Source organism: Conger conger, chromosome 7, assembly GCF_963514075.1.
Source record: "Conger conger chromosome 7, fConCon1.1, whole genome shotgun sequence".
Classification (NCBI taxonomy): Eukaryota; Metazoa; Chordata; class Actinopteri; order Anguilliformes; family Congridae; genus Conger; species Conger conger.
This window is the reverse complement of record NC_083766.1, coordinates 46,096,509-46,118,973: the sequence shown is the minus strand read 5'-3', so window position 1 is coordinate 46,118,973 and position 22,465 is coordinate 46,096,509. Positions and strand designations below refer to the sequence as shown.

The window sequence follows — 22,465 nt, the reverse complement described above, 5'->3', positions numbered from 1 at the left end:
ATTGCAATATTACTATATTAATTCCATAAGACAGTATGGAGCAATCAGAAAAACATCCACTAAAACTGGAATAATATCATAAAGTGAAATATCAATGTAAGGGACGATGCCAGTTCATGGCCACACCTTGTCGAAACTTTCCACCAATGGCTGATCTGGGAGACTGTATGCGTTCCTTCTTCTCACAAGCCAGGGCAACGGAGAAGCGACTCTTGGTCTTCCACTCCTGGATGAACGTGTTGAAGAGATGGTGATTACAAGCCACATCAATGATGGCAAAGCCCTCGGGGCTGCTAGGAAGGGAAGTGGCAGTCAGGGGGGGGTCCTGGGACAGCTGGAGTGAGAAGCCTTCCTTGATCAGGGATGTGTCCGGGTTGGGGTCTGGGTCCGACAAGGCAGGAGGGGATGGGACTTGGGCCGTTGCCATGGCCACTGTGTTTCCCAGGAGACGAGGGGTGACTGGTGACGACTGTGCTGATGAAATGGTCATGGTCATTTTGATTCTGGGAGTGACTGGCTCAGGCGTTGGAGGAACAAGGTCATTGTGGACTCGAGGCCCAGATTCTAGTTCCTCGACCGAACACGGAGATTCAGATTGGCCTCCCCTTACATCTTCTGTCCCGGAGTCACTCCCTAAACTGATCTCCAAGCTCCTCTGTTTGATTGTGGTCATCTGTTCCGGGGCATTTTGATCCATTTCAACGTCTACAGGAGTGTCGAGGGAAGTTGAAAATCTTCCATACATGCTGGGCCACTGGTCCAGAATATCCTGCATTCCTGGGCTCAGGTGGAATGAGCCTTCTGATACTTTTCGCTCAGTAGAAACACCTGGATCCTGTATGTTGTTAGCATGCTTAATGGGTCTCACAGTGCCAGAGGCATGTGTGCCATTGGACAGGCATTGTGGTACTCTGGACGGCATCAGCGGCAGCTCACCGTTCACTGATCTTAGAACAGCGGTCAGCCTGTTCAGATAGGGCTCCCCAATCTGCAATGAATCGCCCCACTCTGACAGGTTGAAGGAGGATTCACCCCATTGGATGGCCTCAGGGTCATTCTCTGGCTTTTCGTCTTCTATTTGCTGTGCCTGTGCAGAGGGAAGCTGGTTGGTGTCCACGTCTTTGGCCCCACCTCCAGCCTCCTCCAATGGCCTGCCCTCTGTTGGGCTGTCCAAAAGGAGGTCCTCATTCAAACTGTCAAACAGGAAACTACTGCTTCTGTTGATGCTGCTTTCAGCAGCATTCTCAGCTGAGTCCCTGTTGGCATTTGACAGGGAATGATTTCCACCTGACAAAATGCTTGTTTTAACAACATGCAAAGCCTCCTCACATTCAGGAGTGCTGTAGGCTAGGATGTCCTCCATCTGGCTGTCGGTGAGGGAGATGTTGCATCTGGGTGGAGCTTTGGCAGGTGAGTCACCGCCCACTACCTGTTCGTGAGAATAATCATCCATTAACACTCTCTGACACAAATCTGATCCGGTCTGATTGTCCTCAGTCGAAAACTCTTCCCCTGGACTTTGACGTGTTCTCCTTGACTCCTTGATTCCTGGCTTTGAACCATGGTCATCTTGCAACACTACTGGAGCCTTGTGAAGCTGTATCATCATCTCCTCGGTCTGAGTGTCCAACTGAAAGCTGTCCCCAAACACCTCCTCCGGCCCACTTGTGTATAGATCGGGGGACTCACACTTTTCTGTCTCATCTGCACTGCCCTCCCCAGCCCCAGCCCTGCACCTCTGTTCCGGGATGCAAAGTGAGCTCTGCTTTCCCAGATTTCGGAGATGTTGTAGCCCCCGCGAACCCACTTCATCATCAAAGTGGGACAGTGGGACAAGGAGCTGCGAAGCTCTGCTTTGTGCCTCCAGTAACGTGGCCCCACAGCTGTTCCCTGCATCGCAGTGCTTTGATTTCTGCCAGCGTTTCCTCAGAACAAGAGATGGGAATTCACTCACACATGCCAGAGAATCATCCGCTGAGCACTTCAGCTCACGCCCAGAATTAGCTGCATTTGTTGTTTCCCTGTTGGGCCTGACTTTAGGTCCACAATCCGTAAAGGAACGAGATGATGAGGAGAATGACATGTGGACAAGTGGATGCCTTTCAGCCACCTCCACTCCACCTCCACTGACTGTACAAAGTTGGGCTGCTTCCTCGGGTGCAACCACCATGGTCGTATGGCCATCCACCTTCCTGCGCTTGGATAAAGGAGTCAGAGGTTGCTTACCGTGAGGGTCGTCCTCTGACCCAAGAATGCACTCTGTCCTGGGAGAAGAGGGGTCAAGCACACAGGGTTCAGTAGGAAGCTTGGAGGATAGCTCCACTGTGGCTTCATCTGCCATATTTTTCTCTGAGTTTATGGACTTTAGGACTTTGCTCAATGTGACGGTCTGAATATCGCGCTTGCCCCTTCCTAGACCAGCAGACTGATTCAGTGGGTCTATAACCACTGCCCTCAGTAAATCCTTGGTGGGAGGTTCCTCTGACATTGCCACAGAAGGTTGTGAACTTTGATGAGGGGCAGAAAACCTGCCTGTGTCGCAAGATAAATTGTTTGCCACGGTCACACCTTTTTCCTCATCTCCAATGTTGCTCTTTCCATCACTTAAGTCATTCCACTCTCCCGCCACAGAGTCCCTCTGAGCTTGTTGGGCAGGGCCCTCAGTGTTCGCCTTCCGCAACCGGGCAGGGTACGGCAGGGACGGTAGGTCTCGTGCGTGTTTGGTGGCAGATGGAGGGGGGTCTGGGGGCTTCTGGAGGAGGGATTCTGGGTTCCACTGGACCCCGAGGAGGGCCAGGTCTTGCTGCAGCAGTAGCTGGGCCTCAGCAACGATCTGCAGTGCTGCCTCCTTCTCCGTCAGGCCCTGCTTCCCACTGGCCCAGATACAGCGTGTGCCTCGACGCTCCTGCGCCTCCTGTTCGCTCTCATCAGCTGCCTGCCGAGAACTGCAACACACATGATATTACATTTTTACCTTTATTTGCAAATAAGTCATCACTGAGGGCATGAGGATCTCTGCACCTAGAAAATAGAAGCTACGAATACCTGAACAGCCAGTCAACATTACGGTTACCATTTTTACTGCATAAAAACCTGTGCGCAGTAATTTGGTACCAGGTTGGGACTTAATTCAGGAAGGAAGTAAAATTCAATTCACACATTTGAAGAAAGGCCAAAATGTTATTTCTGGTGGGTGCTCAAGGGAGATTAAATATCAGAGTGCACAATACTCAAAATAAACAAGCTATATTTTATTATATAATGATAAACGGCCTTCTTCAGCCATCTCTGGGAAAAATAAAAGATAAAGATCAACATGCTCTAGCAACAGCATCTAGTACATTCCAGCTCACTGAGCCCTCAAATCTTTGAATGACGGTTTCATCTTTTGTTAAAACAATCTAAAGGACGGTTGACTTTCCCTGTGGGTCTACCTCTTAAAGGGGACAGCTTTCTTCAGGGTCTTCTCCACTATGGTGGGGCTGGCGTGGGCCAGGTCGGACACGGTGAGGAAGCCCGCCCCGTAGAGCGCCCGGGCGCGCTGGGCGTTGAGGAGCGACACCCGCACCAGGTCGCACAGTTCCCTCTGCACCCCGAAACTCAGCCGGCTCTGGAACTGGGACAGCAGCAGCTCCAGGTTGTGCCAACCCAAACGGTTACAAAACACCGTCACCATGCCTGTGGGGGCGCGCACGGACACGCACACACGCACACACAGACTTGGGTCAAATACATTTCTACATGAAACCTTTGAGAACCCAGCCTTCTGGTCCTATTGGTTGGCTCGCCTACACCAGGCAAGATCAATCCAGCGCAGGTACAGTACACTTCTTGTTGACATCTGACTATTTTCCTCTCCAGAGTTCTTGAAATCTTGCGCTTTCAACCACGCCCAGGTTTGTTTCTTACAGAATTTGTCACCTTGTACTTAGCAATGATGCAACGTACAGCTGTTCTAGACACTGTAAAACGCTTGGAAATGGCAGTATAGCCTTCCCCTTATTATGAGCCTCCACTATCTTCTTTCTGAGCTCAAGACTGATTTCCTTTGTCTTTGGCATGGTGAGTAAGAGTAGTCCCTCTCAATGTGTTTAAGTGCCCTGTTCTTTGGAGTCCCTTAAGTAAAGCTCAATGCTGATTGAATGCTCAGGTGTTGTTGGGAAGCGAATTGACTGCACATGTGTGGTTTGAAAGCTAATTGGTTGATTGTATGTGAAATGAAATGTAAAATTGGTTGATTGTATTGAAAGCAAAAATACACATGGGGGCTAATATTTTTGACCACCCCATTTTTCAGTATATTTCATATAAAGCAAGCCTAAAAATGTTTTTTACATTCCAAAATGTACCAAAAGCTACTAAATAGCACAGGTGAATGTTTGATTATATCAAATCATAATTCCTGGGGGCTAATAATTTTGGCCTCAACTGTATAAGAAAGCATTTAGCATCTAGTCCTGATTCTATGTTTTTGATTGCCTTTGGAGTCTGTTATCGGCATTTGTCAACATGAAGACCAGAGCATTTCTCAACATGGCCTGTGATTTAGTGCTCATGTTGCTCAGCTGTGTTTTTTCCAACTAATTTGCATGTTATGTTTCTGCCATTTCAAACTTCCCAACATTGACAAAAAATTCACTTGATCAGTGATAAGGAAGAGAAAAGATTTCCTAACGATGTTGCGCAAAATCACAAGTGGGTTGATAACAGGATTACTGCACATCCTTGACCTTAAGAGTCAGGACACAATGAAGGTGCTATCGGTTTAATGCAGTACCGATTCAATCATTCCATTAATTATCTCTCTTACAGAATTAACATTGACTGTCATTGGAGGGTAATTTGGCAGGGTAATGGATCACATTTAGATTGATACAATGCAACCTTAATCTTGTAATATTAAGTGTTACCTCAGCACTAATTATCATTGATAGACACCGATAGATTTGCTGACCATTAATGCAAGATTAATCTAGACAAATAATCACAAAATGTTGTGTCCACTTCAGCAAGTGGTCATAACACAATAACACAAGTTGCTAAAAAAACCAAAAAAACCCACATTGTTTGTCAATTTACATTTGGTCCACACACAAAAAATATAAATAGACCTCATTACCATCAGTTAAAACATTTGGCATTCTCAAGTTTCTCTTTTTTCTAATTAAACACAGTCATCTGAAACCGAAGGACAGTCTGAAAATCCTCTATATCACCCAGACACAAAGTCCTCACAGGACCTGCATCGATCCACTGATCCTTATATTATGTGGATAGACAGAGTAGACAATGAGCATCAGCTGAGCCCGTCCAGAGTGATCAATTTAGTTCTTGTCTCCAGGTTACAGACAAAGAGAGGATGTGCTTTGGGTGCAAATCATGACAAGCGGCCAGAATTACTAACTGTTGCAGTCAAATATATCATTGAACAGAAACACTCACACCATACTTGAGTATTTGATTATATAATTTGTGTATAGATTGTTAACATCTACCAGATTCCCCCTAATGATAAGATAAGTTACGAAGGAATACAAATCTGTATTTCTAAATTCTTTCTAGCTCACCTTACAGTATGTGACAATGCATACAAAAGAATAATTAAATGAAGCAAATTCAATATTCACATGCTTCTTTTAAAATATTTGGTAATCTGCTGGTATGCTGCTGCAATCTAAACGGTCAACAAAAGCTTGTCTGAGGGATAATAATGATTTGTTTTTATCATTGTTTCAACGATTAAAACAATTCAAGCATTTCCACCTTGCTGCCTATAGTTAAATAACATAACATAACATAACATAAGGGAATGGTGAGAACAGGCCATTCAGCCCAGAAATGCACATCTTTTCCTACCCCAAAGTGTACCTACTGCCTAATTTGCCTAAAAGCTAAAAGCCTAAAATATGAATACACAGTATATTGAGTACTCTGGCATCTGATCCAAGAGTTCTAAATAGAGATTAGATTAGATTATGATACTTTAATCTCTGAAATGTGTCAGAAGCCATCCTCTCTTTAGGCCCGGACACACCAAACCGACGGTCGGCCGTCGGAGGCGCGCTGTCGGCCGAGTCTTTCCGGTGTGTCCCGCTCGCCGACACTCCGTCGGCGTGTTTTGGAGGGCTCCGGAGCCGTCGATGAGAGAGAACTCTCTGATTGGCTGTCCAGCTAGCGAATCAGTGCACGAGAAGAGAAACGGAAGCGACGAAAACAAGCCATTCCAAAGTTACTATCACTACCAGACATAATTTTCGATTAGTATTACTAAATAGCGAGAGAACAAGGAAATTGCTGCAAACTGTTTGTTGTGAGCGAGACAATGGCTGCTTCTAGGTCCAACGCAATGCAAACGCATTCCCCGGTCTTCCGGTTTCCATTTTTTGAAAGACAAATACAGACTACCGCCACCTGCTGGTGTGGAGAGTTATTACCTCTCACGCAGGCGCAGAACGTACGTGCAACTCGGCCGTCGGCGGACCGTCGTTGCGGTGTGTTCGGCACAGCCAACATTAACGACGAGTATCGACGCAAGGCGATCTTTGTCGGCGCTCCGCGGCTGACCGTCGGTTTGGTGTGTCCGGGCCTTTTCACATACAGGGGGATGGACACATTGATACAGTATAATAAAACACAGTACATATGGCACTCAACCATATACCTTTTCAAGGAAGAGTTAATAATAGATCATTATAAAACATACCAGGGAACCCATCATAATTGCATTAATACACTTAACCGACTGCACTTGCCCATGGTCCACGGCCTATCCTGAGGCCATATTTTTGTTTAGCAGCTTGATAGACTGAGATATAGACGTAGAAATGGCTTGCATCATGTAATGATATTAGAAGAAACAGAGGGGTTCGGTTAAAGGTTTTACCTGCGTAGGTGGAGGCAGACTGCTGGAGAGACTGAAGCTGTCCCCGGCTGCAGCCATACTTCTTGGCAACGGTTGCCAGGGGAACCTCGCTGATGAGGTCGAGCAGCACCAGGGTGGTGAAAAACCTAAAAGCCAAAACCCCCAAAAAAAAAAGAAATATAGGCTGCTGTTTGGCTCGTCCCATCAAGGCAACGTTTTAATGTTTGAATGAGCCAAACGGAATGTTATAGAATCAGGACGCATAATTGGCCGTAGTGTTGCCTAGGGAGGAAAAAATTTTTTTCCAACCATATGTGTATATGCTAAACTGGGGGGCTGCAGTGTAAAAACATGCACCTGAGAGGATGTGGTGTGTGTGTGTCCCTCTCGTGGGCAGCGTAGCAGACAGTGGTAACTCACTGCCCATTAGGGCAACAACTACCTAATCCATAAATTGATGAGCTAAATAAAAGGCTAATCCATAGGCCTGGGATAGGACGGTTTCACAGCACAGCCACTACATGTTCCAGCCAGACCAGGGCCAAATTCGTAATCATTTTGGATTCAAATACTTTTATTTGCTTGATTGATCATGCCTGGTGCAATTGAGCCAACCAGGTAGACATGAAGGTGTAGTTTGCACTTTTGAAGAGTATTTCATAGATTCCAATACACCAGAGAAGCTCAGTAAAGAGAAGTACTTGAATCCAAAACAATTACTGTAGCTATGGATTGGACCCAGGTCTGGTGTCAGGTTTCCAACCCTCTTGTGCCTTTTGGTGTTCTTCTTTCAGGGTGGTGGAGTTATTTTGCGGTATTTTCCTTCTTTGGTGCTCCTTGCCCTCAAGGTATAAAGGCATAACGGTATAAGCCAGGTCCTTTCTCCACTTTGTCCTGCCCATTTATCACCTGTCACAGTGACCACCTCCCCCAGCACTGTGTCACTACATTATATAAGCCAGCAGCCAAACAAGACAGTACAATTAAAATAATCTCTACTTAATACAATTACTTGGACTGTGAAATAATAGTTTGCTTTTATGACATTTACACCAAAATTTAGCTTTACATTTTAAAAGGTTATGGATGCAAATTTATTTTCCAAAATCACAGAACAGCAGTTATTACATCATTCTATAAGGTTATTAGATGTGAAAGACCTGCAGAGAAGCAGTACCGTTTGTGTATAGCCATCTGCCTGCGCTGTTTCTCGGTTTTGGCAACAATTTTCCCTCCAACGGAGCGGGCTAGGAAGCCCTCCTGAATTCCCACCATCTCAGCCACACGCTTCATAGAGGAAGGCAGGTTCTCCCACATGCAGAAAAACTGATACCAGTCTATCGTTGTCCACTCCGCGTACACAGGGGTTATCTTCGCCAAAGACCAAAAAAACAAACAGACCATACACATGACCTTTCAAAATTGCATTGTTATACAGCAGAAGTTCTTAAGGCGTAAACAAAACCCAGCACACCCAAAAACCAGCGGCTCTCCAGGACCAGGAGCGAGGACCACTGGTTTAATGTATTGGAAATGGACAAATTCACCTGGTAGAGGATGTGGAGGTCATTCTCCAGAACGAAGCCCTTCATTGCCCTCTGGAGATCAGCAAATATTCCCAGCGCCTCAGGCGGGGAGAGGGAGGAAGACAGGGTGGCCGTGCCCAGGTGCGTGGGGCAGTACCGTTCAGCTATAAGGGACGGAAAGGGCCCAAGTGTTTGATACTGTGCATCTGAGCTCCATCTCATTTACCTTCTTCTATAATAAGGGACTGCATCTTATCAAGTGCTTTTATTGTCCTGATCTCAGAGGGCCTTCACAGTGAAGGGGAGGGGGAAATCGCCTCAACCATCATCAGTGCTGTAGATGCTGTAGCAACCACAGATACATTTTTGTTCCAGAACGGTGAAATATTTACTTACAATTACTACACAGTTATCCAGAATGACGTACAGTAGAGAAAGTGTATAAAAGGTTTAGACAGAGCACAGATTACGCCTTGTTAAAAATGCCACAGTACTAGTAAATACATAGACCAACACAACTTATCGTTAAGTGTCACAGTTGGTCCATGAGGGCTTGAGAATGAATCATTACCATGTATCAGCCGAGGTTGAGAGGGAGAGAATTATTGTGAACTAAGTTGGGACTAACTACTGTCTGCATAAGCACCATGTGATGTATGGAACATGTCAGTGATAAGCATTTCCACAGGACAGTATCCCCATCTTATTACAGAGGACATAAAAAAAATGAGGTGTGACGAATCCTAGCCATACTCACTCTTCTGCTCCCCGTCACCTTCCACCAGGATCTGGATGAACTCATTCTCCATCAGCCAATCAACGCAGGCCTCGATGGCTCCTCCCCCCGGATCGCCATGCCCATTGGACATGCTGGCTGCCAGTAAGGTGCAGGAGGCGTATGTCCGTACGTCCTCCGGGGTGCTGGCCACGCCCCCAACAATGATCTACACGGGATGGAATTGAGAGCATGAGAAACACGCTAGACTAAAACAAAAGTTCTGAAACAGTCACGGTCTTACATTCCTTAATTCTTAAATTCTCATATTCCTAAATGCTTACATACTTAAATTCTTGCATTCTTAAAGTTTTTCACATTCTGAAAATCTTTCTTCCATTCTTAAGTTCTCACATTCCTGAACAGTTATATACTTGTTCTTTCATTCTTCCAACCTAACATTCCTATATTCTTTTGTTCTTAAAATCTTACATTCCAACATTCTCAAATTGACATTCTTACGTTTCCACATTCTTCAAGTCATCATACTTCAACTTTCAACATTCATAAGAGCTCACGTCAATAAGCTATATACAGTGGTGTGAAAAAGTGTTTGCCCCCTCCCTGATTTTTTTTATTTTTATTTTTTTTATTTTTTATTTTTTTTTTTTTTTTTGCATGTTTGTCACACTTAAATGTTTCAGATCATCAAACTAATTTAAATATTATTCAGACAACACAAGTAAACACAAAATGCAGTTTTTAAATGAAGGTTTTTATTATTAAGGGAGAAAAAAAAATCCAAACCTACATGGCCCTGTGTTAAAACATAACTTAACTGTGGTTTATCAAACCTGAGTTCAATTTCTCTCGCCACACCCAGGCCTGATTACTGCCACACCTGTTCTCAATCAAGAAATCACTTAAATAGGACCTGCCTGACAAAGTGAAGTAGACCAAATGATCCTCAAAAGCTAGACATCATGCCGAGATCTAAAGAAATTCAGGAACAAATGAGAAAGAAAGTAATTGAGATCTATCAGTCTGGAAAAGGTTATGAAGCCATTTCTAAAGCTTTGGGACTCCAGCGAACCACAGTGAGAGCCATTATCCACAAATGGCGAAAACATGGAACAGTGTTGAACTTTCCCAGGAGTGGCCGGCCGACCAAAATTACCCCAAGAGCGCAGCGACGACTCATCCAAGAGGTCACAAAAGACCCCACAACAACATCCAAAGAACTGCAGGCCTCACTTGCCTCAGTTAAGGTCAGTGTTCATGACTCCACCATAAGAAAGAGACTGGGCAAAAATGGCCTGCATGGCAGAGTTCCAAGACGAAAACCACTGCTGAGCAAAAAGAACATTAAGGCTCATCTCAATTTTGCCAGAAAACATCTTGATGATCCCCAAGACTTTTGGGAAAATACTCTGTGGTCTGACGAGACAAAAGTTGAACTTTTTGGAAGGTGTTTGTCCCATTACATCTGGCGTAAAAGTAACACCGCATTTCAGAAAAAGAACATCATACCAACAGTAAAATATGGTGGTGGTAGTGTGATGGTCTGGGGCTGTTTTGCTGCTTCAGGACCTGGAAGACTTGCTGTGATAAATGGAACCATGAATTCTGCTGTCTACCAAAAAATCCTGAAGGAGAATGTCCGGCCATCTGTTCGTGACCTCAAGCTGAAACAAACTTGGGTTCTGCAGCAGGACAATGATCCAAAACACACCAGCAAGTCCACCTCTGAATGGCTGAAGAAAAACAAAATGAAGACTTTGGAGTGGCCTAGTCAAAGTCCTGACCTGAATCCTATTGAGATGCTGTGGCATGACCTTAAAAAGGCGGTTCATGCTCGAAAACCCTCCAATGTGGCTGAATTACAACAATTCTGCAAAGATGAGTGGGCCAAAATTCCTCCACAGTGCTGTAAGAGACTCATTGCAAGTTATCGCTTTTTCACACCACTGTACATAAGCGAAGCTATAAGCGCATATGCATCTCAACATTGATGCAGCAAGTGACAATACCATGACATACCAAGAGAACTGACTCAACTGCCCTTATGTTGGTTATTGACATCATTATGAATGCTTATGTAGTGCTTATGAAGGAGTATAGCTCAAATAAAGACCATTTGTTTCAACATCACCGGAATATTATATAATGCAATCTTGTATATTTCTGTGTATTTAGTGATTGGTGCATGCTGCTTTCATGGCCAAGTCCAAAGAGATGACAATCTCAGTGGGGCGCTCTCTGGATAAATAAATAATAAATGTGTTCTTATATTCTTAATACTGAACCTAGCATGGCTCTCTGTACCTCCAGGATAGCCCTGATCATGCTGGTGGTTAGCCCCTCCCCTTCCTTCTTGACCAGGCAGCTGCTGATTGGTTTGAGGGATCCCTGGATCAGGCTAACCCCCTGCAGACGCTCCGATTCCTTACACACCAGGATGCTCTCCCCTGGAGCAAGAGGAAGGCACGCAACACTTCTTCATTCTGCCATTGGGTCAACCTCATTTAAACCTTGTTCTAATCTCATTTTGACCCAATATCAACCTTATTCAAATAAACATACAAGTGGATCAAATACCGTATTACTGACACATTAAAGACACCCAAAAAAATCATGACACACCAAATATTTTTATGAAATAATAAAAATATATATATTTTTTTTAGATAATTCATAAGAAAATCTGCTTTTCATATAATTTATATAGTTCATTAGATAGTAAGGATGGAAATTCTCATGGATCTACATTTTTCAAGCATGTCAAATATTTGACCCTGCCCCACTGCTTGAGCTTTCAATTACGATATTTCAAACAAAAATGGTGTTTTTAATCTTCATTATGAACTAGGCCCATGTTAAAGTCTTTGATACGAAGAGTGCCTTGGGATTTTTGGTTTATATTAATCTTCTTTGGTTTGCCCCTTCAGTTTTTCCCAAAGAGCATCTTCATTTAATTTACTTAGAAATGTATCGGTACGCTGCAGCCGTCTCCACTGTTGATTCCTATAGTAAACCATCTTAAGCTGCGTTCCAACCAGAACTGAGGTAATAAATTAATCGGGTCGTTGAATATTACAGCCCATAATAGCTCACCCATGGTGTCCACCCCTTTTCGCCCCGCTCTCCCAGACATCTGCTTGTAGGAGAGGATGTCCAGCAGACGTCCGTTGAAGATGGGCGTGCGTATGATGACACGGCGGGCGGGGAGGTTCACTCCAGACGACAGGGTGGAGGTGGCGGCCAGGACCCTCACCTGACCCTGCCGAAACGCGCCCTCCAGGATGTCCCGCTCGTCAAATGTCAAACCTGAGCTCCGGAGCACAGACACAGTGGCCATCATGTCCTAATATACTGGTAACTGAACCATTCCGGTTAAAGCGGCAATGTAGGATTTCCTTGGTTTCGGTAGATTTAGTGGCTATCCGTGTCGACTGGCAGTAATAACAGGGCTATTCTATGCTTCAGTTCCCATAGTTCCCCTCTTCATGAAGACTCCAAAACTTTCCCAAATTAAATTATTTTACTGGAGGATAAAACCATTATCACAGTATTAATATAATAGCTATAGTTAGTAATATCTAATGTCTTATACCCTTAATCAGCTTGTGATGGATAGCTACTGATACTATTGTAATGTAACTCATAAATATAAGTTTTGATCTGTACCTACAGTAGGTAAATATAAATTTAATATGAATATAATATGCCGAAGTAATGACAGTTATTTATATGCAGAGTGAGTGTATAGAATAGAGGCGACTGATGAAGTTTAATTTCTTGGTTAACTAACTAACAAATTTTTTAGTGCATAGTTAGTTCATTGATATAAGGCCCCAACACATATGGCATCAGGTAGCTTGTGTCCCAGGGTTTGAGATTACCTGCGTGGTGGAAGGCCACGCCCCAGGGAACAGTGCGCTGCAGAACCTGGTCCAGTCCAGCAGGGGAATGCTTCAGTTGCGACACCACGTCCTGCAGCCCCTCCTGATCAAGGGCCACTGGAGAGGGCTCAACAGCCTTCTGTCCTTCTGTAGGAGCACAAAACAACCATCGCCACCAAGATGGGGCTCCCACTCTCACCAATGCTCATACTCACAAAACCTACAACGAAGCTAGATCATGGATCTGTATGCAAGTCTCTCAGACTCAGAATAGGAGTAATGGTCCTGGTTCAGTTTTGTACTTCAGCACAGAATAAAAAAATCTGAGGGTATGGACAGAAAATGCGATCCTAGATCAGATTAATATGGATTTAATAAGATTTAATATGGACCCCGATAGTATGGACCAGCTTTGTTCAAAATCAATGCGCTGCTAGTCTACTAGGCTACTTCCGTGATGTGAAAACACATTTTGTGAATGTCGTTTAAAGTTCCGGACAACACAGACTGACACAAAAAAGGATACACAAGCATACAAATGTGAAATTATAATCGGGAAAAAATAATAAAAATTATAATGTTGGACTGAAGACTATTTTTTTGAACATTGGTTTTATTCCTGTGAGAAAATAAATAAATAAAAACAACACACAGTGTAATTTACGATCTTGCTGTAATACCTCGGGCAGCTTGCAGAGCTCTGTGCTGGAGGTTGTAAAACTCCCGGGCGATGCTATCTGCCAGCTTCTCACACCAGTTCTTGGAGGGACAGAAGATAAGCACGGAATGGCCGCCCTGGATGGTCTCAAAACAGAGACTGACAATGTGATCGTCATCACCCTACAAAAGACGCATCACAATAAACATTTTACCTTTTCTAGAAAAGACACATAAAGACAATAAAAAGAAGAAATTCACACATAGACAAAACAAATGTGCAAAAAAAGCGCATGCAGAAAATCATAACCATGATTCATTCATTTAAAGCCAAACTGAAACGGAAATTAGAGCAGCACTAGCTTCTGCGATGTGATGTATACAGAAGTGAAACCAATCTTGTGGGGGTGACTTTAAGAATGGCAGGGAGTCGTTTAACTGTTACATAAGGGACGTCAAATGAGGACGCACGCCCACTGGTACACGATGATTTAAAATCTAAATTCAAATCGTTTTCCAGGAAGTGGATGGAAAAAAGATTTGGTGTGACAATACACAATGTTACACATTTTACAGAATATATACTTTAAGACGTATTCGTATGGTTTAGAAGAATTGACTAAATAAAGTGAATTTAGACTTCAGCTTGTCTTTAAATACAAGACAGCAGTACAATACATATAGATGGCTAACACTTTTAACAGTAGCCATCATTTGTGCTATTACACAAACGCACATGGGTCTTTCCCACCTTGACTTGCAGGGCAGGTCTGAACACGTTGACCACATCCATGGAGCCGTCGTACATGCTGGTGCCGATCTTGAGCCTCTCCTCTAAGGGAACGGGCCGGTAGTCCGTGTGGTACAGCTCGGCGTTCAGCCAGCCCGCCAGCAGGCCCAGGTTGGGCAGCGTGGCGCTCATGCCCACGATCTGAACACCCGCGCTGAAGTTGGCTTCACCCGTGACCCCGCCCTCACTGAGGCTGGGCCCACCGTTTGAGGAAGTCCTGCACAGGAGGGAGTGGAGCAACAAGTGTATACTGGACCCTGAGGCAAAAATAAAACCAGGGCCCCCCTCCCAATGCCCCCCTCCACCAAACCATACAGATATATAATCACAAATGTGAAATGTTTGCATTTGCTGAAACCTTCAAAACACATGAAATTACATTTATCAACCCTAACGCTAACATCAGCCTGCTCTCAATCGAGGTGTAACAGCACTGATCTCTGACAACTGTTACAGCCATGTATAATGACTACTGTACGTCAAACAACATGTGCAACACATAGGTAACACATAGATTGAAACCTCTCAAAGAATTCATAATCTTAGAGAACTGCACTGTAAAGTGTACTGGTAATAAATCATTTCCAAGGTTTTTAAAGGTTCAGGTTTGAAACAGGATTTTGTGATATTACTGTACATATTTTTCCCATCTGAACTGCATACTCTACATCCTTGTGGACTTTCTAGATTACCTGCTAGTTTAATACCTGAACTGTTACTATCTTAACCTATAGGCCAGCAGAGGATCGGCATCCCCCTACAGCCGGGGTCCTATCGAGATTCCTTCCCATCAGAGTTTTTTTTTTTTTTCTTCGTGCCACAGTTTGGGAGTTGTTCACCTCATGTGCTATTTGGGGGCTTAGGGCTGATATTTCCCATTTTGCATCCCTTCTGTTACTATGTAAAGAATCTTCTTTCGAAGACAGTCTGCTGTGAAAAGTGTTATACAAATAAAATTGAATTAAGTTGCTTCAACAGTAGGGAGACCAAACAGAACTGAAAATCCAGTGTGTATATAGAATCTGTGGCATTATCTTTCACCGATTTCATCACAGATGCCATTACTAAACAAAATGAAATGGGAATGGCGGTTAACCCTTCGAATGCTGAATGGGGCTCCAACACACCTGGCGGCTCTCTGTGTTACGTAGCGGATCTTGGTCAGGAGAAGCTCCAGCAGATATCCTCGCCCGGAGTCTCCCAGCATGTGCAGCTCGTCCACCACAACAATTCCTCAAATCAAACACACTCAAGTCACCAAACATATTGCCTTGACTCCAGATGCTGAATGTTTGATAGAGCACCTGGATAACTTTACTAACTGCAATCCAACGGCAAAGTTACTGCAGAAGATTTCAGATAGTGGAAAGCTTACATTTCTACATAAAAGCATGATTTGCAACATAACAGCAGTGCATTGGTATACTATCAAAAGACAGCACAGAACAGTTAAAGCAGAATTAGACAAACTAGTCAAACGCATAGTGCCGTAAGCTCAGCAGCTTCACTAGTTAGTAAACTAACTGACTGTAGCACTGCAAAATACCGTAGCAACATAAAATCACATTCTATGATAATATTAATAAGAAGAAGCACTTTTAAACTGCCTCTATATACAATTGAATGCAATTGCCTTTAGGAGTACAGACAGCACAGGAAAGATACCTAGCAGGTCCATCCTGTTTTCCTCGATCAGCCTGTTGATAAGCCCGTTGGCTTTCTCTATGGTGCAAACAGCCACGTCCAGTGATGTGAACCCACCGGCCGCTGAAGTGCTGCCCATGTACCCCTCTACCCGTATTCCCACCTCCTGGAATACGTTCTGACCAATCACAGACAAGAACAGAGAGCTGGATATAGGTAACCTGAAAACTATATCGCTTACATTCTACCTTTAAAAGAAAATGTTTTTTGGCTCCTGAAATTAGTCAGAACTAAATAAGGGAGCTGAAGCAAACGTCACATGAAATGACAAGAGTGTCCTGTGAATGATACTTCCCACCATGTGGGCTGGACAATCACCCTCAAAATCAGAAGCACCACATTTATATGATTATATGATTAACTCTATATAGGAATTGGCTTGAATGGCAGACTGAATAAAACCCAATGCCAACTGCTGGCAATTATTTATGTCCTTTTTGCCAATGGCAATTGATTCAGCATAAGGGTATAAGCCTAGCTAAAGCCATGCACTGAAACTATGATTCCAGAAAATCTCAGTGAGGTAGGCCACTGACCTTGAACAGTGAACACCACAGGCTGTTACTACCATGGACCTCAAGTATGACTTCTGAAGCAGGGCTCAACTGCTTTGGCAGTCACACCATGCAGCATCTGCCTGCACGGGCCACATTGGCTGACTGCGGACATGCTAAGCTCTGGATGTTCCGCACCATCTCATGCCTTTTTGGTGACTGCCAGACCTGGGGTGAATATCCACCCGATATGTCATCTGCCATCTTCCCTGTCCTTAGAGCAGGCTCATCCAATGAAATGTAGGAAGCCAAAAACAAGAACCAATCTGTCACATTACATTACATTACATTACATTATTGGCATTTGGCAGACGCTCTTATCCAGAGCGACGTACAGCTGATTAGACTAAGCAGGAGACAATCCTCCCCAGGAGCAATGCAGGGTTAAGGGCCTTGCTCAAGGGCCCAACGAGTGTGCGGATCTTATTGTGGTTACACCGGGATTAGAACCACCGACCCAGTCCTGTACCTTAACCACTATGCTACAGGCCGCCCACAAGTGGTAGTACCTCCGAGAAGCTCTGGACTCATGCAAAACAAAAGGTGCGTTCTCTCCATCTGAGCATATCCAGCACCCCTGCCCCCAGGGGTATATGACTACTCATGAGAGATCTCAGATTCTCTATAGTCACTTAGCCTCCTATAGTTTAGTCACAAAGTCCCCTATAGTTTAGTCACAAAGTCCCTTTTCCTCCAATTTGTAGTTCACAGTGAAGGACAGCAAAATGGGCTGAAATTAGTGATGGCACTTCAGCCTGGAGAACTCCCTCGCTCTGCCACTGCCCTCACTGACAGGTCTTGCACCTGCGCTGCCCAGGGAGGTGTCGAGGACCCGGCCCTAGGCCCCCCTGATGAGAGATTGACGGGGGATGGGTTAGAAAGGAATGCATTGTTAACCCCTCGCACACGCCATCGAGGTGGTAGTAAGAAAGCCCGTAAGAAGAAAAATATGTGGTTCAGAGAATGAGCAGCCATACTTGTCAGTAGAGGAGTCTGAAGTCGGGGGACTTAGATTTAGGGTTTTAAGGGGCAAGGTTAAAGTTCTGACTGAGAATACCCCAACCCTACAGGGGAGGGGCACAATGCCTGGCTAAAGAAAAACAAAAATAAGGAAAACGGAAGGGATGTCAATACCGAAAGAAAATTAATGATTAATGGCGGATGATTTACACTCAGCTATTGGCTGGATGTCCTTTGTAAATCCCTTAAGGCGCCGCGGAGAGGGGCACCTGAAGAGGGTGTTGAGATGGTGGCAGGCTTTAACGTCTGGCTTGCATGAAATCAAAGTTTGGAGGAAGTCAAGGAGAGATTATGAAACTGACACAGACACCAGTGATGAATAGGTTCATTAAAAACAACATAAGGGCTAGTGTTTTTCCACTCGTATATTAAGATGGTGGAAATTCCCAAACCAGAGGGGCCCATGAAATAAAATATTGGGGACGGTTCTTTGGAGGTATGAGAAAATGACAATTGGAAAAACAGAAATAATTAATATGGTCATTAAAAAACAGGTTATATAAAAGATAAATGTCTTCCCGCTTGACATAATGGGGGCATTTCTTATCAAAAAAGGTACACTTTTGTATGCAAAAAAGCTATATAAGGGATACGTTTTTAGACCTTAGAGCAGGATCTTAGAATTTTGCTTCAGAAGATATCTACGAGCTGGTGAAGAGAGAGCAACAGAAGACAGCTGTAGTCAAGCTGGAGTGGCGCGCTCCCTCTGCGCGCCACTCCAGGATATGGATATGGAGAGAGGAGTGACGTACGCGGTGCGGACTCAGCCCAAGAGTTGTGACAGCAGGACTGATATCGAAGAGGTGTTCACGCGCATCCCTCATCATACAGAAAAGCTGGTGAAAGAGTTAAAGGGCTTTTACAACATGCTTGGAGCCGTGAACTGCACCTGGAGGCCAACAGACGGGACGAGGGGTTCCTCCACGCTACAGAACACCTTCCTGCTGGACCCACGCAAGAACCTGAAGCCTCCCCCCCTAACCTCAGTGTCAGTGAGGAGAGGCATATGCTGCGGCTGCACTGCAAAACCCCCGACGTGTTCGAAGAAATACCAGTGCACATCCCAGACAACAGGCAGGAGAAGTACGAAGTGCAAAGTCACGTCTTTCGAAAGTCTGGGTCCTGATCCTGCCCCAGATTCCCAAACCAATGCAGCTGTTCAAAGAGCTCATCAACAGCAAGGCGGAGGGATCAAATCCCGCAGAAAACGAGATGGCTATATTTAGGGCATGAGTGGTAATTATAATCTATATTACTTGTAGAAGTAGGAAAAGTAATACATAGAAGTAATACATTATAAGTTTCCTTTTATTTTTATGTCTTTTATTTTTTAGAAAGATACTATATACGATATAAATAAGTAGTAGACTTTAGGGGTGTTCGTACCCAGTGTATTAATGGAAGTTCAGTAGCTTTTATCTCCGTGAAGGGGGAGCCATAAGATAAGGTAAAGGCCAAAGAGGAGGACGGATATTGGAGGGGTGTACCTTGATTTTTAAACATCGTGGTGGAAAGGTAATTTAGAAAGAGCTAAGAGGGGTATATGTAACTTGCATGTGATTAGCAAACTGCAAAAGATGATATGTACACTGTAATCTGTATAACTCTATTCTTTTGATTGATTATAATAAAGTATATCTTACTATAATCATATGTGATAAAGAGTCTTTAGAGGAATACATTGAATACAGGACATCGATTACCAGATTTGCATCACACCCTTCACTTCGAGACTGGGCTGGAAGTTCAGTAGAACTTACCAGGGCTCCAGGACGTTCGGAGTACTTGAGTTCGTCCCCGAGACACCTCATTGTGAGGTACTGCTCGTGGGAACGTGAGGTCTGAGCTCGGCAAGGGGTCCGTGGCTCACGACAATTTTGGCGCCCAACGTGGGGCACGAGTAGTTGAGAACTGCTCACGGCCTATTGAGGCACTGCCCGAGTAGATTCCTGCTCGAGGGGCTCGAGTCGATTACTGGCACTGACAAGAAAGGTGATAGGCACCTAAGTAGTGAAACCGTAATACTCGAACTCGAAAGGAATCGAGAAAATATAGAATAAGCTACAATATTAGAAGACTGTATAGGACAGTAAATTCTAATAAAGTAGGGACTAAACAAGTCGTGTCTCCGACAGAGGGAGAGGCGTTGGTTCAAAAAATACATGAAGAGAATGGACATTTCTCTTTTAATGTAATTAAGAAACAGAATAGGTTACATATACCCAAGATTTGTGCACTGGGTACACCCTTATCCATCCTCTGCGGCTAGGTATGGGAAGACAGGTTCTAGCCAGGCTAGAAAGATTGGCAGGCTCTCCTCGATGGAAGGAACAGTTTCCTGGTTACACGATGCATCCCTGAACCTGAAAGGGGTGAAGTTCCGAAGATGTAAGAGACATTGCCCATTCCACACTGCGAGGAGGCATGCGGGGATGCCTGGAATGCATCTGCTTCAACATGAAGACAACGCTCAGGAATGGACAGGACTTTGGATACGAGGCTCCTGTAAAGGAGTGGCTTTTGGGACTATTGGTTGCATCATTGTTTTATTCTTTTATTTTTTGTTTTTATATTAGCACACTGCGGACGTGCAACTGTCTAAAATGAGGTGGCTAACGATGGAGTGAGGCACGAAACAGGCACATTACTGTTGGATAAGCTTGCTATGTGTGTGGCTTAGAAGCTGCAAAAGGGGGAAAATTATATAGAATATTTTCCATAGTTATTCCTAGTTATTCTATGATAATCTTATGAATCAGTATGATTATCTTATGTTATTCTATGTATCAGGATGAGCAAAGTAGACAAATTATTTTTCTCTTTGAACATGTTATCATTTATATGATAAAAGGAGGGATTATGGAAGAAAAGTATAATATAACCTAGGATTTATATATACAGATATGTATTCTCATGCATATAGTCAGAGGACTGCTTAAAAGAATAAATTGTTCTTGTGACAGATAACCAGAAAAAATGTAAGGGAGGGGTGAGTGCTCTCCTCAGCTTACGTCATACAGGCATATGTGCAGGAGAACACTCTCCCATTGGTAGGTGTGCTCATGGGCTTGATTGATGATAAAAAACAATGAGGAGGATGACAGATGGGAGCCCAGTTAGTACTTGGTACTCCCTACCGTTTGATACCTGGATATTAAGGCTATGTGAGTTAATTGAGAGGCACTTACAGGCTAAGATTGGCTTAGTGCGAGGGGTTGAAGGGGGTGTCGAGGACCCGGCCCTAGGCCCCCCTGATGAGAGATTGACGGGGGATGGGTTAGAAAGGAATGCATTGTTAACCCCTCGCACACGCCATCGAGGTGGTAGTAAGAAAGCCCGTAAGAAGAAAAATATGTGGTTCAGAGAATGAGCAGCCATACTTGTCAGTAGAGGAGTCTGAAGTCGGGGGACTTAGATTTAGGGTTTTAAGGGGCAAGGTTAAAGTTCTGACTGAGAATACCCCAACCCTACAGGGGAGGGGCACAATGCCTGGCTAAAGAAAAACAAAAATAAGGAAAACGGAAGGGATGTCAATACCGAAAGAAAATTAATGATTAATGGCGGATGATTTACACTCAGCTATTGGCTGGATGTCCTTTGTAAATCCCTTAAGGCGCCGCGGAGAGGGGCACCTGAAGAGGGTGTTGAGATGGTGGCAGGCTTTAACGTCTGGCTTGCATGAAATCAAAGTTTGGAGGAAGTCAAGGAGAGATTATGAAACTGACACAGACACCAGTGATGAATAGGTTCATTAAAAACAACATAAGGGCTAGTGTTTTTCCACTCGTATATTAAGATGGTGGAAATTCCCAAACCAGAGGGGCCCATGAAATAAAATATTGGGGACGGTTCTTTGGAGGTATGAGAAAATGACAATTGGAAAAACAGAAATAATTAATATGGTCATTAAAAAACAGGTTATATAAAAGATAAATGTCTTCCCGCTTGACATAATGGGGGCATTTCTTATCAAAAAAGGTACACTTTTGTATGCAAAAAAGCTATATAAGGGATACGTTTTTAGACCTTAGAGCAGGATCTTAGAATTTTGCTTCAGAAGATATCTACGAGCTGGTGAAGAGAGAGCAACAGAAGACAGCTGTAGTCAAGCTGGAGTGGCGCGCTCCCTCTGCGCGCCACTCCAGGATATGGATATGGAGAGAGGAGTGACGTACGCGGTGCGGACTCAGCCCAAGAGTTGTGACAGCAGGACTGATATCGAAGAGGTGTTCACGCGCATCCCTCATCATACAGAAAAGCTGGTGAAAGAGTTAAAGGGCTTTTACAACATGCTTGGAGCCGTGAACTGCACCTGGAGGCCAACAGACGGGACGAGGGGTTCCTCCACGCTACAGAACACCTTCCTGCTGGACCCACGCAAGAACCTGAAGCCTCCCCCCCTAACCTCAGTGTCAGTGAGGAGAGGCATATGCTGCGGCTGCACTGCAAAACCCCCGACGTGTTCGAAGAAATACCAGTGCACATCCCAGACAACAGGCAGGAGAAGTACGAAGTGCAAAGTCACGTCTTTCGAAAGTCTGGGTCCTGATCCTGCCCCAGATTCCCAAACCAATGCAGCTGTTCAAAGAGCTCATCAACAGCAAGGCGGAGGGATCAAATCCCGCAGAAAACGAGATGGCTATATTTAGGGCATGAGTGGTAATTATAATCTATATTACTTGTAGAAGTAGGAAAAGTAATACATAGAAGTAATACATTATAAGTTTCCTTTTAT

General features: G+C 44.2%; 1 protein-coding gene across 1 annotated transcript in view; it reads right to left on the bottom strand.

The window, feature by feature from the left end:
- Positions 1 to 22,465, bottom strand: part of polq (polymerase (DNA directed), theta) — a 50,536-nt gene that overhangs the window by 20,962 nt on the left and 7,109 nt on the right. Inside the window, 13 exon segments of the mRNA XM_061249401.1 lie at positions 127 to 2,945; positions 3,435 to 3,678; positions 6,884 to 7,008; positions 8,040 to 8,233; positions 8,410 to 8,552; positions 9,146 to 9,332; positions 11,429 to 11,571; positions 12,218 to 12,430; positions 13,006 to 13,152; positions 13,686 to 13,845; positions 14,414 to 14,669; positions 15,580 to 15,685; positions 16,118 to 16,274. Coding sequence (XP_061105385.1) covers positions 127 to 2,945; positions 3,435 to 3,678; positions 6,884 to 7,008; positions 8,040 to 8,233; positions 8,410 to 8,552; positions 9,146 to 9,332; positions 11,429 to 11,571; positions 12,218 to 12,430; positions 13,006 to 13,152; positions 13,686 to 13,845; positions 14,414 to 14,669; positions 15,580 to 15,685; positions 16,118 to 16,274 — 4,894 coding nt within the window.